At 39.7% G+C, this 12,650-nt stretch overlaps 2 protein-coding genes across 9 annotated transcripts in view; one reads left to right on the plus strand and one right to left on the minus strand.

The window, feature by feature from the left end:
* LOC100747412 (CREB-regulated transcription coactivator 1) overlaps positions 1–12,650 on the minus strand; it is a 62,167-nt gene that overhangs the window by 42,658 nt on the left and 6,859 nt on the right. For 7 of the 8 annotated variants that reach the window (XM_024368619.2, XM_024368618.2, XM_012387266.3 and 4 more), the window contains exon 2: positions 11,098–11,346. The exons of the other annotated variant lie outside the window; for it this stretch is intronic. In XM_024368619.2, coding sequence (XP_024224387.1) covers positions 11,098–11,346 — 249 coding nt within the window. The remainder of the gene's footprint in view (positions 1–11,097; positions 11,347–12,650) is intronic. 8 annotated transcript variants of the gene reach the window in all.
* LOC100747731 (general odorant-binding protein 83a-like) lies at positions 4,796–8,522 on the plus strand. The gene is made up of 6 exons (XM_003490573.3): positions 4,796–4,952; positions 5,995–6,076; positions 6,192–6,280; positions 6,684–6,786; positions 7,022–7,086; positions 8,118–8,522. The coding sequence occupies exons 1-6, from the start codon at positions 4,884–4,886 to the stop codon at positions 8,133–8,135; spliced, it is 426 nt and encodes a 141-aa protein (XP_003490621.1). The 5' UTR covers positions 4,796–4,883; the 3' UTR covers positions 8,136–8,522.

A 12,650-nucleotide genomic window follows, 5' to 3' on the forward strand; every position in this document is an offset into this window, starting at 1 on the left:
AAAAGCGAGCAGAGTTGTATCTGGAGCAACGGTATCAATGTTCGGCAGCACTCTAGCTCGGGTCCAAGAGGTTAAGCCGAGTTTGCACGGCAACGTAAACTCGGGCGCGCGGCAGGTGGGCCACTGCACGTGCGCGGCCAGCAGAAATCCGCTGAAATTCGATCGATTCCGGCAGCAAAGGAGGAAGGTTCGAACATTCGGCTGTAATCGAGCCGGCCGCGGACTGGGGCGAACGTTTGGCACCACCGGCCTAGAATCGACTGGTGCTAAGAAACCGAGTGCTCTCTTGACCCCGATATCCCCCGGGGGTGCGTTTCTTCGCGCGATCGAAACCCGACCTTGGCTTCGAGACCGATGCGCCCGGGCACATTCGCCTCCTTTCTTTCCAATCCTTTCATCCTCCTTCCTGACAACCACCAAGCGACTCGTTACACGTACCCCACCTCCTCCTCTTTGCTTCCTCTAAAGGAGATATCACGTCCAGCTCATCGCTGAATCTTTCGCACGCATTCTTTGTGCAAGATATCGTAGAGCTTTGAAGCTGTTTCAGATGATTTCATGAATAAGGAGGGGGGAGGGGGAGACGAGGGTTTGTTAAGGCGAATTTATACTTTTATACTTTGAACGAGCATCACGGAAGTTTCGTCCATGGTTGGCGTAAGAGATGAAAACGGAGTTCATAGCAGAAAGAGGAAAGTTTAGATCAGTTCAATGGTTGATTCGTCTTATTAAGTTTCTAAACGTCGGTGATTGGAGTAGCGAGGATTGAGACTGAGTTAAGCTATTAAGGAGCAGAGATACGTTAACTCAACGTTTCATCTGTAGTTTCTATTTGGCCAATTTGTATTATCGAATCTTACAGAATGCACGTTGTAATTATGGAGAGATATTTCGAGAATTTGCTCATTATTTTGTTCGTTGTTGTTTCTTCTATCATCCTACAATGTTACCATCGAGGAAATTCGAGTATTTTATATCGCAATAGTAAGATATTTTTCTTACGTCGTACAGTTTCTCCTGTAGCTACGATTCGTGTAACGGGCTTCTAATATATTTTGTATAGGTAAGTTAATAAAGTAACTTATTTACGTTTTATGACAATGATGTTGCGTTTACGTAACTTTACGTATTATTTCACTGTTTGATCCTCAATGAGTCAATAAGTTTTACCCTTACGAAAGAATGTCGGAAACAAAAGTATACTTGTTACTGAACAAGAATAGACCTATCACTGTTCATAGGCATCTGGCGAATATTGTTCGTCGGTCAATATATGTTTTTGAATTCATTGTTAGCGATAGATATTTTAAGTAATAAGGTTTCACGCGGTCATGAAAGCAGAATAACTTCGCTTTGACCAGAACCACGGAGTCGAATTCGGCAGGCACGGTTAATTAACGGCCATGCGCGCAGATTCGCGCGAGCTCGTTAAAGGCGATTGATCAGCGGCGAGTGTTGCGTGAAAATCGTAGCAGTCAATGAGTCGGTCAACGTTCCATTCTTCTATCTATTTCTGTCATTCGTTTTCGCTAACGATGCAGCAGGAAACCGAGAAGGAAACAAACACGTGTTCTTTGGCTGCACGCGTACTTCCACTCGTAAATATTACAACACTTTTCAGCTGCATATAAGACACGACAATTGCTTCAAATTATTAGACAAACGTTTGTTAGCCGATTGCTATTTTACATTCTTGCAAGGTAACGAGGCAAAAATTTGTGGAAACTATTCGTAAGAGTCGGAGCAAGAACGTGGTGAATATGAATTAAAAATACAGAAAATCTTGATTGAAATTTGGGATTAAAATAATAAATTGAATAGCACGTAATATTTTCGTAAAATGTGTCTACAAGCGTGCATCTTCCATAAGTTCCAAGCCGAATAAGAATCGTTAAAAAGTTTTATTTTAACAACTTCCTAATCGTTTCTCAGATTAATCTAACTTTCTGTAATCGTCCTAATATCTACGGACGGCTCTGTATATCGATCGCATCTGATCGTTAAATGTGACATTTTGACAAGCGATCTGGCTCGAAATTTAATTGAGCAGCGAGAGGATCATCGATGAAAAATGGATGGCAGGGTATGTTCCCCTTTTGCGCGGTTCTGACCAAACGAGCTTACTACGCTCGATAACACGCGACGGCCCGTTCATCCCCCTTTTCGCTCGTCCCTTTTTCTTCTCCGTGCTCGGTTCCATTCGCGAGGATAAATGAAAAATGCAATTATCGCGACCGGAGGATCCATCGATGCGAGAACGCACGCTCCACCCTCTGCTAAACCGACTAATACGCGTATATACGTGACAGAGGATGCTCGGGCTTCGTTACGTATAATTTCGTTAAAGTTGAAAATAGCGGCTTCTCCGCAACCGAAGGAAACATCGTGACGAATTACAGTGTTCGCGATCGCAAGGTATCAAGCAACCGTAATGATCATACGATGGTCGCGACGAAAATAAAGACACGAATTTTTCTCGGTGACATAAGGAATTATATAATTTTCCATCGGTACGACCGATCGTTATTTTTCTGTCGGAATTTTGTTCAAAATAAAAATTTGCTTCGCAGTTCTGATTAAGCTGATTGGTACGTTGAAGGCTAATTAGTGGAATAACGCGTAGAACATTATCGAAAAATGTAAGGTAATTCGCGTAGATACTTGACGGAAGACTGGCACACAAGTCATAAATACGGAAAAGATTTTTAACGTTTATCAAAATTAGTTTACCAGAATACTATTGATTTTCCAGCTTCGTTTCAACCGACCCTACACAAGGATATCCGTCGATCGTTTCGTTCCTTACTCTATGTCGATACTGTTCCGCATTTCAGCAAAGTTACATCGCCGGACCTTGCTAGTTCTCACTGAATAAGTGATATATTGTAAGCTCTAGCATACACACGGGTAGCAGCGATCGATCGCGATTCGATGGCAAATTACAAGCCGGTAGCGAGTTACGAAAGCTGGTAAACAAGATTTTCGGCTCGTCCAAGCGTCGCGTCGTTCGCATAGAAACGGTTCCAACGAGGAATTTTCCAACTGCTCTTGCCACTCGACGAATTTCTCCGAGAGTCGAGACTTCCGACGGACCGTGAAATTGATAAAAGAGACGCGACAAGAGGGCCGGAACATCGTTCTTCGAGCTCGATCGAAACGGTAATTAAATTCGAAGTGTGTCGCAATCACGATGCCTCTCCTAACGTAGGTTAATTTTACAGATATTAAATTCTAGAAACGAATTATGGGAGAACGTACGACAGACACTCGAACAGCGTAAAAATTCGCGGATTAATCATGTACAATTTTTAACTTCTCAAGAAGTTTGATTACGATAGCTTATTGTATGTCATATACTTTTGCATGTCATATATATATACATATATTATTAATGTGTTTTTACAATAAAATAAGACAGAGAAAAGGAAGTTTTATCTAACCGTCCACGTTCGATGTCGCATATTACGTAACACTGCATTTTAATAAGTTCATAATTACCTGAATGATAAGCGTACTTGTTTACGACGAAACTGATTTTAAAGTTTAATGCGCTGTGCCTTCTTTACAGAACTGTGTTCAAGCGACTCGAAATAAATAGATAGCCAATCCGACGTTTCCGAGAAAATGATCTGCGTTGTTGAAAGGTCAACTGGATTTCGATCATTAAAATTTGAAAATTTACACAAGTATTATGTGTATATTACATATTGTGCATTACGGAACGTATCGTCGGCCGAGTAATTCGATACAATTATTTGTAAATCTCTGTAACAAACGATTTCACATTTTAATTATAAAAAATTAGCCCGCCGGAATCGTCCAACGAGTCATTAGAGGAAACATGGACAACGCTGTAATTTCAGCAGTCACAACAGACTACAGATTGCTAACTCATTTACCATTAGCCACGCTGATCAATGGACGCCTGTGTGTTCATCGATAGAAAAAATGATGTTCCATGTAAAAACGGCGTCCCTAAAACGATCGAATAGATGATCGATGTATCGTGAACCATAACGTTCTCGAATGAAAGTATTGTTAGCTTAACTCTCGTCGTCCACGTTAGTGGAGTTACTCGAATTTTGGTAGTTCCAGCGTACCTGTACGAAACGACAATTATGAGCGAATACAAAGATGAAAAACAGTGAAGCTGGTTTAAAGAAGCGATAACATCGAGTGGAGAATCGGACAGTAGTAACATTACGTTACCTAGCAATGGTTATTTTTCTTTCTAGATCGAAAAATAATTGAGAGAACCTTAACTTCGTTAGGAAGTTGCAAAGGATATTTGAAGTCAGCTAAAGTAACAGGTCCACGTTAATGAAATATATCAAATTACTAGAAATCAATTAACCAGCGAGGATAATCGAAGAAACTCGAAAGGATGTTTCGAGTCGAATAACTAACAATTTCACGCTAATCGACAACTTTCGAATTACTCGAATTTGAATCGCCTGGCATTCAAAAACTCGGCTAATCTCAAGGTAGCTTTAATAAAAGGTAGCTTGAATAAAATTCACTAGAAAAAAGGAGGAAACCAATCACTTTTCTATTCATTCACAAAAGGAAACAGGACACAGGAAGCGCTCAAGATCACGATCGCGACTTTGTACGTAATCCAAAGCGCACTTCCGTTACGCGGCCGAAAATTATCCGTGTCTCAGCCAACAACCGAATGACAAAGAGGCTTCAATCAACGAACGATAGATACATGCTTTGTAACCCTCCTCTTGCACACGCCCACATCCCGTGCACCCCGCACGTTCTTCCTAAGTGAGGCGTTATAAAAACGCCGCGACAGGTAACACCGCTTCATACAATACTCGCAAAAGTGTGACAAACAGTGTCAGGATTATAACGTGTGCTATTCGACTGCGTATATCATGGGTGGAAAACAAGCGTTGCTGTATCTTGGCCTCGTGTGCTTGCAGACGATTTTCGTGAACGCCGTGGTAAGCTTTCAAGGAAGGGCTTACTTTTGTCGTGAGGGGTTGAGAGACGAGACGAAGAGGACCAAAGGAACTCTAGCATTTGATCTGATCGATTCGTCAGGGACAAAGTTATTAGAGATATAAACGAGTCAACGCGCGCAAATAATAACAATACGAACAACCCGTATGGCCGGCTAATCGATAACGGGGCAAGTGAACTCGAGATCGAACAGAAAGCCTAATTGGAGCGTAGAAAGTTTCTATCGTATTAATTGCGTTATTGCTTAGACGTTCGTTCATCTTTTTCCTCCATTATTCTCTTCATTGTTTTCTTTATCTTTCTCTCGTAGAGAAATTTAATTTCATATATATATATATAGGGTTGTCCGAAAAGTGTCTTTCTTTTACAAACACGTCTTTTACAACGACGCATCTTTATACAAAGATGAAACATAATCTGTCGAGCGTTGTGATCTTTATTTTGATAGAACAAAATGGATCATACGTAATTCGATAAAATAATATAAAACGGAAAATGTTGTACCTCCGCTATTTCCTTATAAAACGAAAGAGACTTTCCGGACGACCTAATATAAATAAGGAAACGTATCGTTACGTAAAGAAGAGGAAATACAGTAATAAGGAATTTAGACGATTTTACTCGGAATGGACCAGCCTCGTGTCTGAAATCGGGTTTCAACTGGGTAAAATCGATTCCGATATCATTTCAAGTATTCCATTTATCTGAATCTATTGAATTATAAATTCCTGCCAACTATTCGTGTAATTTATGCTAATGGCAACGATCTCAAAGCAAATCGTTCAAGCAGTGCGCGTTAAGTACTATACCGTGTTATACTATGATGGAACTTGGACATCGTTAAATTCCTCCCTTCATCGATAATGTCACCCATGTCGAATTCTCGATGAATTTTCTTGCCGTGACGAATCGTGGATATACAATGAGGTCGTTAAAAAGATAGAAAGAAAGAGAAGAGCTGTTCGATAAAATCATTAAGAGAGAAAAAGGCACTCACGTATGATCATTTCGATTTGTTTATAGCCGGACTGGCTACCACCTGAGATATTCGACATGGTGGCAGAGGACAAGGCTCGGTGCATGAGCGAGCATGGCACGACGCAAGGTTAGTACCACAATCACCATAACTCGCAACAAATTCGAAGACGATTAACCAACAGGTTGAGAATTTGAAAATTTGTACGAGTAAATTAAAACTAACTAATCGATTCGTAACACAGCGCAAATCGACGAGGTGGACAAGGGAGTACTAAAAGACGATACGTCGATCACTTGTTACATGTTTTGCTTGCTCGAAGCGTTCAGCTTGGTAAGTTCAACTAACAACCGCAAACCCATTAGCTGCCAATTTAACAACAATTTAAAAAAATTTTTTTTTATTTTAAATCTTTCCGTCGAGACAACGATCTACAGTGAGATTAGTTATAACGTACCGCACGCGTACCGAGCGAAAATTCAAAGTCGATTTTCTCGGAAACAAAGCCTCGAACGAAAAATTGTTATTCTATATTTTCGACTTCTTTTTTCGCGTAGAATCACCCCCTTTCCGCTTGTACCACCAGTTACCAACCAACCTGTATATATATTTATTTTCTAAATCCTAATTTTGGGATCAGTATTATATAGACTTTTTGTATAATCGTCAAACGAGAACCATGGCAGCTAGTGAATTAAACGAAGGCAACGATTAGTCAAAGAATCTTTTCATTTAGGCCGATGACGAAGGCGACATAGACGCGGATATGTTGTTAGGTCTGCTGCCAGATCAAATGCAGGCAAGAGCAGAGTCGGTTATGTCCAAATGTACTCCAGCAGGTATGTGACTACTTCTGTTATACTTAAAGTTTCAAATCATTTTACGTCCTCTTTCAAACATTAAATTTCACGGCTGAACATTCAAATTTCGAGTAACATAGTATATTCGATCTTGAAGCTTAAAAATGAAAAATTCAGGTTTAAATTTCGCGATAGAAAATTCATGTTTGTCGAAATAGAAAATTTATACATGTTCAATTTTACAGCCATCTAACTTTCATTATGGTTCTTATAGCGGGCTCTGATAAGTGCGACAAGATATATAACCTCGCCAAATGCGCCATGGCGGAAGCACCGGACGTAAGTGCATTTCACATAGTCTGATACATTCCTTACTTTTTTTTACGATAGCAGACAGATAATATCGAGTGAAAGTAAGAGTCATATTCAAAGGCAATTATATCGATCGATTCGAAACATAGAAATACCATTTCTACGTCTAGTCATAATTAACATGCACTTCCATGCAATCGGCATCTAAAACAACGTATAATTAGAGTGCGGATATTTGTGCAAATTCAAATTTTTCTCAACGCAAGCAAAGAAATGGGATCTTTCACGTGCTAAATGATACAACGCACCGAATATTATAACGCTATTAAATCTTATAGATCTTTGGCACTTGCTATTTGTAAATCAGGACACAGAATGCAGCATCGACGTTACGATCGCAATTCTGTGACTGTCAAACACACTCACTGTTACACACACACACGCATAATGATTGCGCTCAAATTGAACGCGCTTGAAACTCGAAGAACCGTATGTGATGTGCCCTTCCTTTTTGAAATTAATCAATACAGATTTACATCGTCCACGATTGCTTGGGAGAATTAGTTTTTACACTTCTACGAGATCGTTTTGGATAGTTTCAGTCTTTCTATTCATTTTGTTATACTACGAGCTATTTCTCTGTTTCTCTGACCCTGTAAATTGCCTATGCAACGTAGCGAATTCCAAGTGCAACTCACTCGACTTCTTCGCCGGATCGATAACAATCTCTTTTGGAAATGCTGTTGCAAAATTTTGTTCAATGCTACAAGCGACATACTTTCTATTTTTAGCTAACAACGGCATGCTATTTGCAAAAATCTCTGCACGCTAATAACACTTGTCTCGTATATATACGAACTAAATAAACAAAGCGTGTTCCGCTTTAGATATTTTTCCACATTACGTACATTTATGCATCTTCGTTCTCATAAAAATTTGCAGTCTAATTTTAGACACACGAACGTACAGAAAATGTGACAACGTGCGGACAGTTACCGAGGCAGAGATGACATTTAAGTCGTTTCAGTTCTAATTCAACGAACTCCTTTGATTTTCAGGTATGGTTCATTGTCTAAGGTCAAGGAAAGAAGATTACATCCCGGGACGACGGAACGATCTTTTTTTCTGTAGGCAACGACAGAAAAATTACGGATAGGCTGGGAAACGATTACGCGAATGGATATTCGATGATGATAAACAACGAAAGAAAGAAAAAAAAGGAAAAAAAAAGTAAAAACCTAAGAAAACACGCATCGTGTATGTAACCAAAATTGATATAATTCGTGTACCTATACCGAACAATAGTTTGTCTAAAACGAGTATGTACGTTTCGTTCGAAGAGAAAGAACGAACTTATAATTCAATTAATTACAAAGAGGAACGCAATGTAAATCGTTGTTAAGCTGAAATATATTCAGCGAGTGTACGGAAAACTTGAAAAATATAAAAATCGGCCGAGGGAACACGCGTTTTAGTCATTCGCCCAATAGTGAAAAAAAATGTATTACCACGAAATCTGTTACGCTCGAGTGTGCGATTAATTCATTTGGAGACGCAATAATAACGCGTATCCTGGACGTGGTTACGTTACGCAATGGTCGAGACGCGATTTGCGGCTCATTGATACTATAATTTGCATGACAATCTAATTTGCGAATGTCTTCGAATATAACGTAATTATATGTTTGCGCGAAACACCGAATAGCCATTTCCTCCATTGTATAATGATATGCAAAAGTCCAACACGCTGCTATTTTAACTGGTATCCTTAAAGTTGCAAGATAATTTTATTATGACTTTGTCTCGACGTAACTGTTGCGCAATATTATCGGATGCTGTCGCGATTCAATATCGTTTCGATTTCAACTTGAAATTCGCACTCATTGATAGCGAATGTTCAAAGTTTTAATCGATCGTCGTTTGAATCTTTTATTCTCGATCGCCTAAATCAAACTGATCGGCTGATAACGCGATATCACAACGATAGGCTATATCGAACGATGCTTCAACGACAAATAATATACCTAACTATACGTAGAATATTATTTAAAAGTATTTCAATGCTACAACGTTCGTGTTATTATTTAGATCGTTTTCATTGAAAAGTAGAAAAACGTGAGAAGATATTTTAGCGCGTCGATGGATAAAGGTAAAATTTCGCGGCTTTGTAACGTTTATTATTACGTCAACCGTTGTCAACCGATCACGACAGACCTTCGCGTTAGCTACCTCGCATCTAGATCACGAAAACGCGATGAAAAAGGAACAAACACCTGAACTCTACGCTCTTAACATTCAAATTAGCAGTTCGTTACCTTCTAAGGACTAAGGCAAAACCACGCATGCACTTCGAACTGTCGCTTCGGCATATCGACCCAACTATTCATGCTTCGATAATTCCATCAAAAAGTTTCCTCGTGGAATTATACAGCTACTATTATTTCTCACATTATGCTATCCAACTACTGTTAAGTAAAAGTTGTCATGCGTTATCGTGCAGAAACATCGTATCAAAGAAAGAAAAAAAGGAAAAAAACGAGAAAAAAAGAGAGAGAGGGGAGAGGTAGATTGAATGGTCGAGGGAATCGATTGATCCGCGTGTCGCGGACGTGGTGCACGTGGTGTCGTTTAATGGAAGCTCGATTCCTCGACCAGCTGGCGAACTAACGGCGAATTCCAGCCGGTCGAGATTAACACGAACGTGTTTCGAAATCGATTTCGGGATATTTCGCATCGAACCAAACGGATAATGGAAAGTTTGCGTAACCGCGCGCGAATATACGCTCAGCTCGGTTCCGCTTCACGCGCGGAACGTTTCGTTTCGCTCGCGAAATCCAGAGAGAACGGCCAAACGAATCGAATCGAACAACGCGGTCCGACTACAGAGAAAAATCTTGAAACGTCTATTTTTACACGGCGACTGGAAATAGTCGGTTTAATGAAAGGAGGCACGCGATCGCCCGTACGTTGCTCCAGTCATGAGTCACGCTTCGAACGTGGACTCGCAACAAGTAGAGATCCCCCATAATGTTCGTATAATTGATCGAACCAACACCGATGTAATTTCAATACCGTGCAAGCTACCGCGCATCCGCGAGCCAAATCGAATACAGTGTATACAGTACGGAAGGGTTATTCGAGTCAGCTAAGCTTCGACATGTGAAAATTTAATCTTGAACTTTGCACAGAATAATCTAACTTGTTGTACATTACGAAACAATGGTCTTTTACATAATAACGAGGGAATAAGATAGTATCGGATAGTTTAGATTCAGTAAATATACGAGAAACGAGAAGATCGTTCGAATAAGACTGTAGTAGGATTATTTGAGTCAGCGATCAAGTATTACGTAAGAAATAATAAAATAAGGAAATAATTTCCAAATGTACTGTAATATGTGCATACGCTATCGAATTACGATAATTACAATTGGCAATATTAGCAATAATCGAATAAACTTTCCTTTCAACGAGTAGACGTCCATGTGGAAAACTATACGACATATTTCACTGTTTATCGCGTCGCTAATAACGACCAGTTGAACACGTAGTTTATTTTCGAACGTAAATAGGTGAAAACTTAAGAATCGAATTTGACGAATTACAATTTGGAAAATTACTTAGCTTGACTCGAAATAATCCTGTTTCTGTTTATATCTAACAGCGTACACGCGCGGTTTGCTCTGACCACCGTTAACTTTCATTCTTGCTCGATAAGAACTTTCTTTTACACAGAAAACACGAAAAAAGAGAAAAATTTGTTCACGACCGTTTCGCTCTTGCCATCGATCGTCTACTTCGAAATGGCTTTGGCGCCATGGCGATATATTGATTTACGAGCTTTGTATTCGAAAGGGGAACGACGATCGATGATCGGGAGGGCGCAAAAAGCAACTAGGAAACAGGTGAAAAAAAAAACCAAAAGATAACGTGAGTGCAATATGTCTATGTAGACGTACATATATGTAAAAATAAAAAAAGGGGGCAGTGAAGACGAAAAACAGCTAAGTTTGACACGGTTTGTTAGATGACCAATACCTTAAGGTCGATCGAGTGGATAGCGGCGTTGTGCGGCGATGCGTGTTCTTTCGCGTCATTGCCGCAATTCGCGTTGTTGTTAACATTCGGCAGAGAGCCACCCGCCCTGAACTGATTTCCCAGGTTAATGTGCAGGTGTTTGCCGCTGGACTGAGGTGGACTGGCGCCGGCACTCTTCACGGACAGCGGAGTCTCCAGTACCCCGGATCCCGTGGGACTGGCACACACCGAGCTGCTCGCCGAGGCGACCTAAGCAGGTCCATCATTCATATGGTCACCAACTTGTTCGCTTTCTTCGACAAACTACCGTCTCTTGCCTTTCCTTTTCCATCGCGTTTATTTATCGTATTACGCTAAACGTGCCTAGCTTTCTTCTTTCTTTTTCCTTTTTCCTTTCCATTTCGTTTTATACAGGTATTTTCTAAATATTTCGTCCGTTTTCGTTTCCGTATCTGGTTGAGTTATACATATACGGTGATTTGTAGGAATAATTGAACACTTATGGTGACGGAGAGCATGCACGAATATAGAAAATGTGCGTTATAGAAAATTGTTTGGAATTTCAGCGAAACTGTAACGAGATACGACTGTCACGATTATATAACTGAAACTGAAAACAATTCGAGAATGTACACCTTTCATTTTCAAAGATATAAATAAGAATAAGAGTAACTCGACCTAATATTTTACGCGTTAAAAAAGATTACTGATTTACGAATGATACGATTCAAACGTGCGTAGAATTTTAGATTCGTGATGAAACTCATGCAATACGAATAAGTATCTTAAACGTATAATTAGAATCAAGAGCAGTTCCACTAAATATCGCACCTTGATTAATACGATCGAATTTATCGATCGTTCAATGATTGATTTCTCGTAACTTGTAGATGTAATTTCAGGTTTGTTTCCAACTTTACCAATATGATCTCGATACTATATAATATCGTTATTCGTTACAGTGTTAATGAAATTCCACAGAGTTTTGTACAACACACATCAAATCTTCATAAAATGTTTCTATTAACATTTAAATATTTTTGTGAAAGTAAACGGTTCTTTCTCCTTTTTTTTCAACGAAAAAGGACACTTTCTAAGATCGACTTGGAAAGATCCAGGACGGATAGAATGAACGTATAAGAACGAGCGGATTTATCGAGAATCGAAAGATCGTCACCTACAAACATACTTTCAACGTTTGCTGAAATTGAATATATCGAATCAGGCAAGCTCCTACGATTTATATTACAATTTATAAGAAGCTTTCTAGCCTGGCGATTGAACGTTGCTATCGATACAAAATTCGAGAGACTCTCGATCAGGTTCTGACTGAAAATCGATAGCATTCAAAAACTCCGACGTTACATTAAGAGCAACGTGTTTCATGGGAATTTTAGGAAGGAACGCATTTGGGATATTCTTCCCTTCTCTTTCGGTCCCGATCGTTAAAATCCTACACGTCTCAAACTTTAGACCCGCATTCCTGGCCCAACCACGATCCGATAAACATCCTTCTCTCCTTCCATGGTTTCATCATCATTCGAATTCCACCT

Source organism: Bombus impatiens, unplaced genomic scaffold (genome assembly GCF_000188095.3).
Source record: "Bombus impatiens unplaced genomic scaffold, BIMP_2.2 scf_0463, whole genome shotgun sequence".
Classification (NCBI taxonomy): Eukaryota; Metazoa; Arthropoda; class Insecta; order Hymenoptera; family Apidae; genus Bombus; species Bombus impatiens.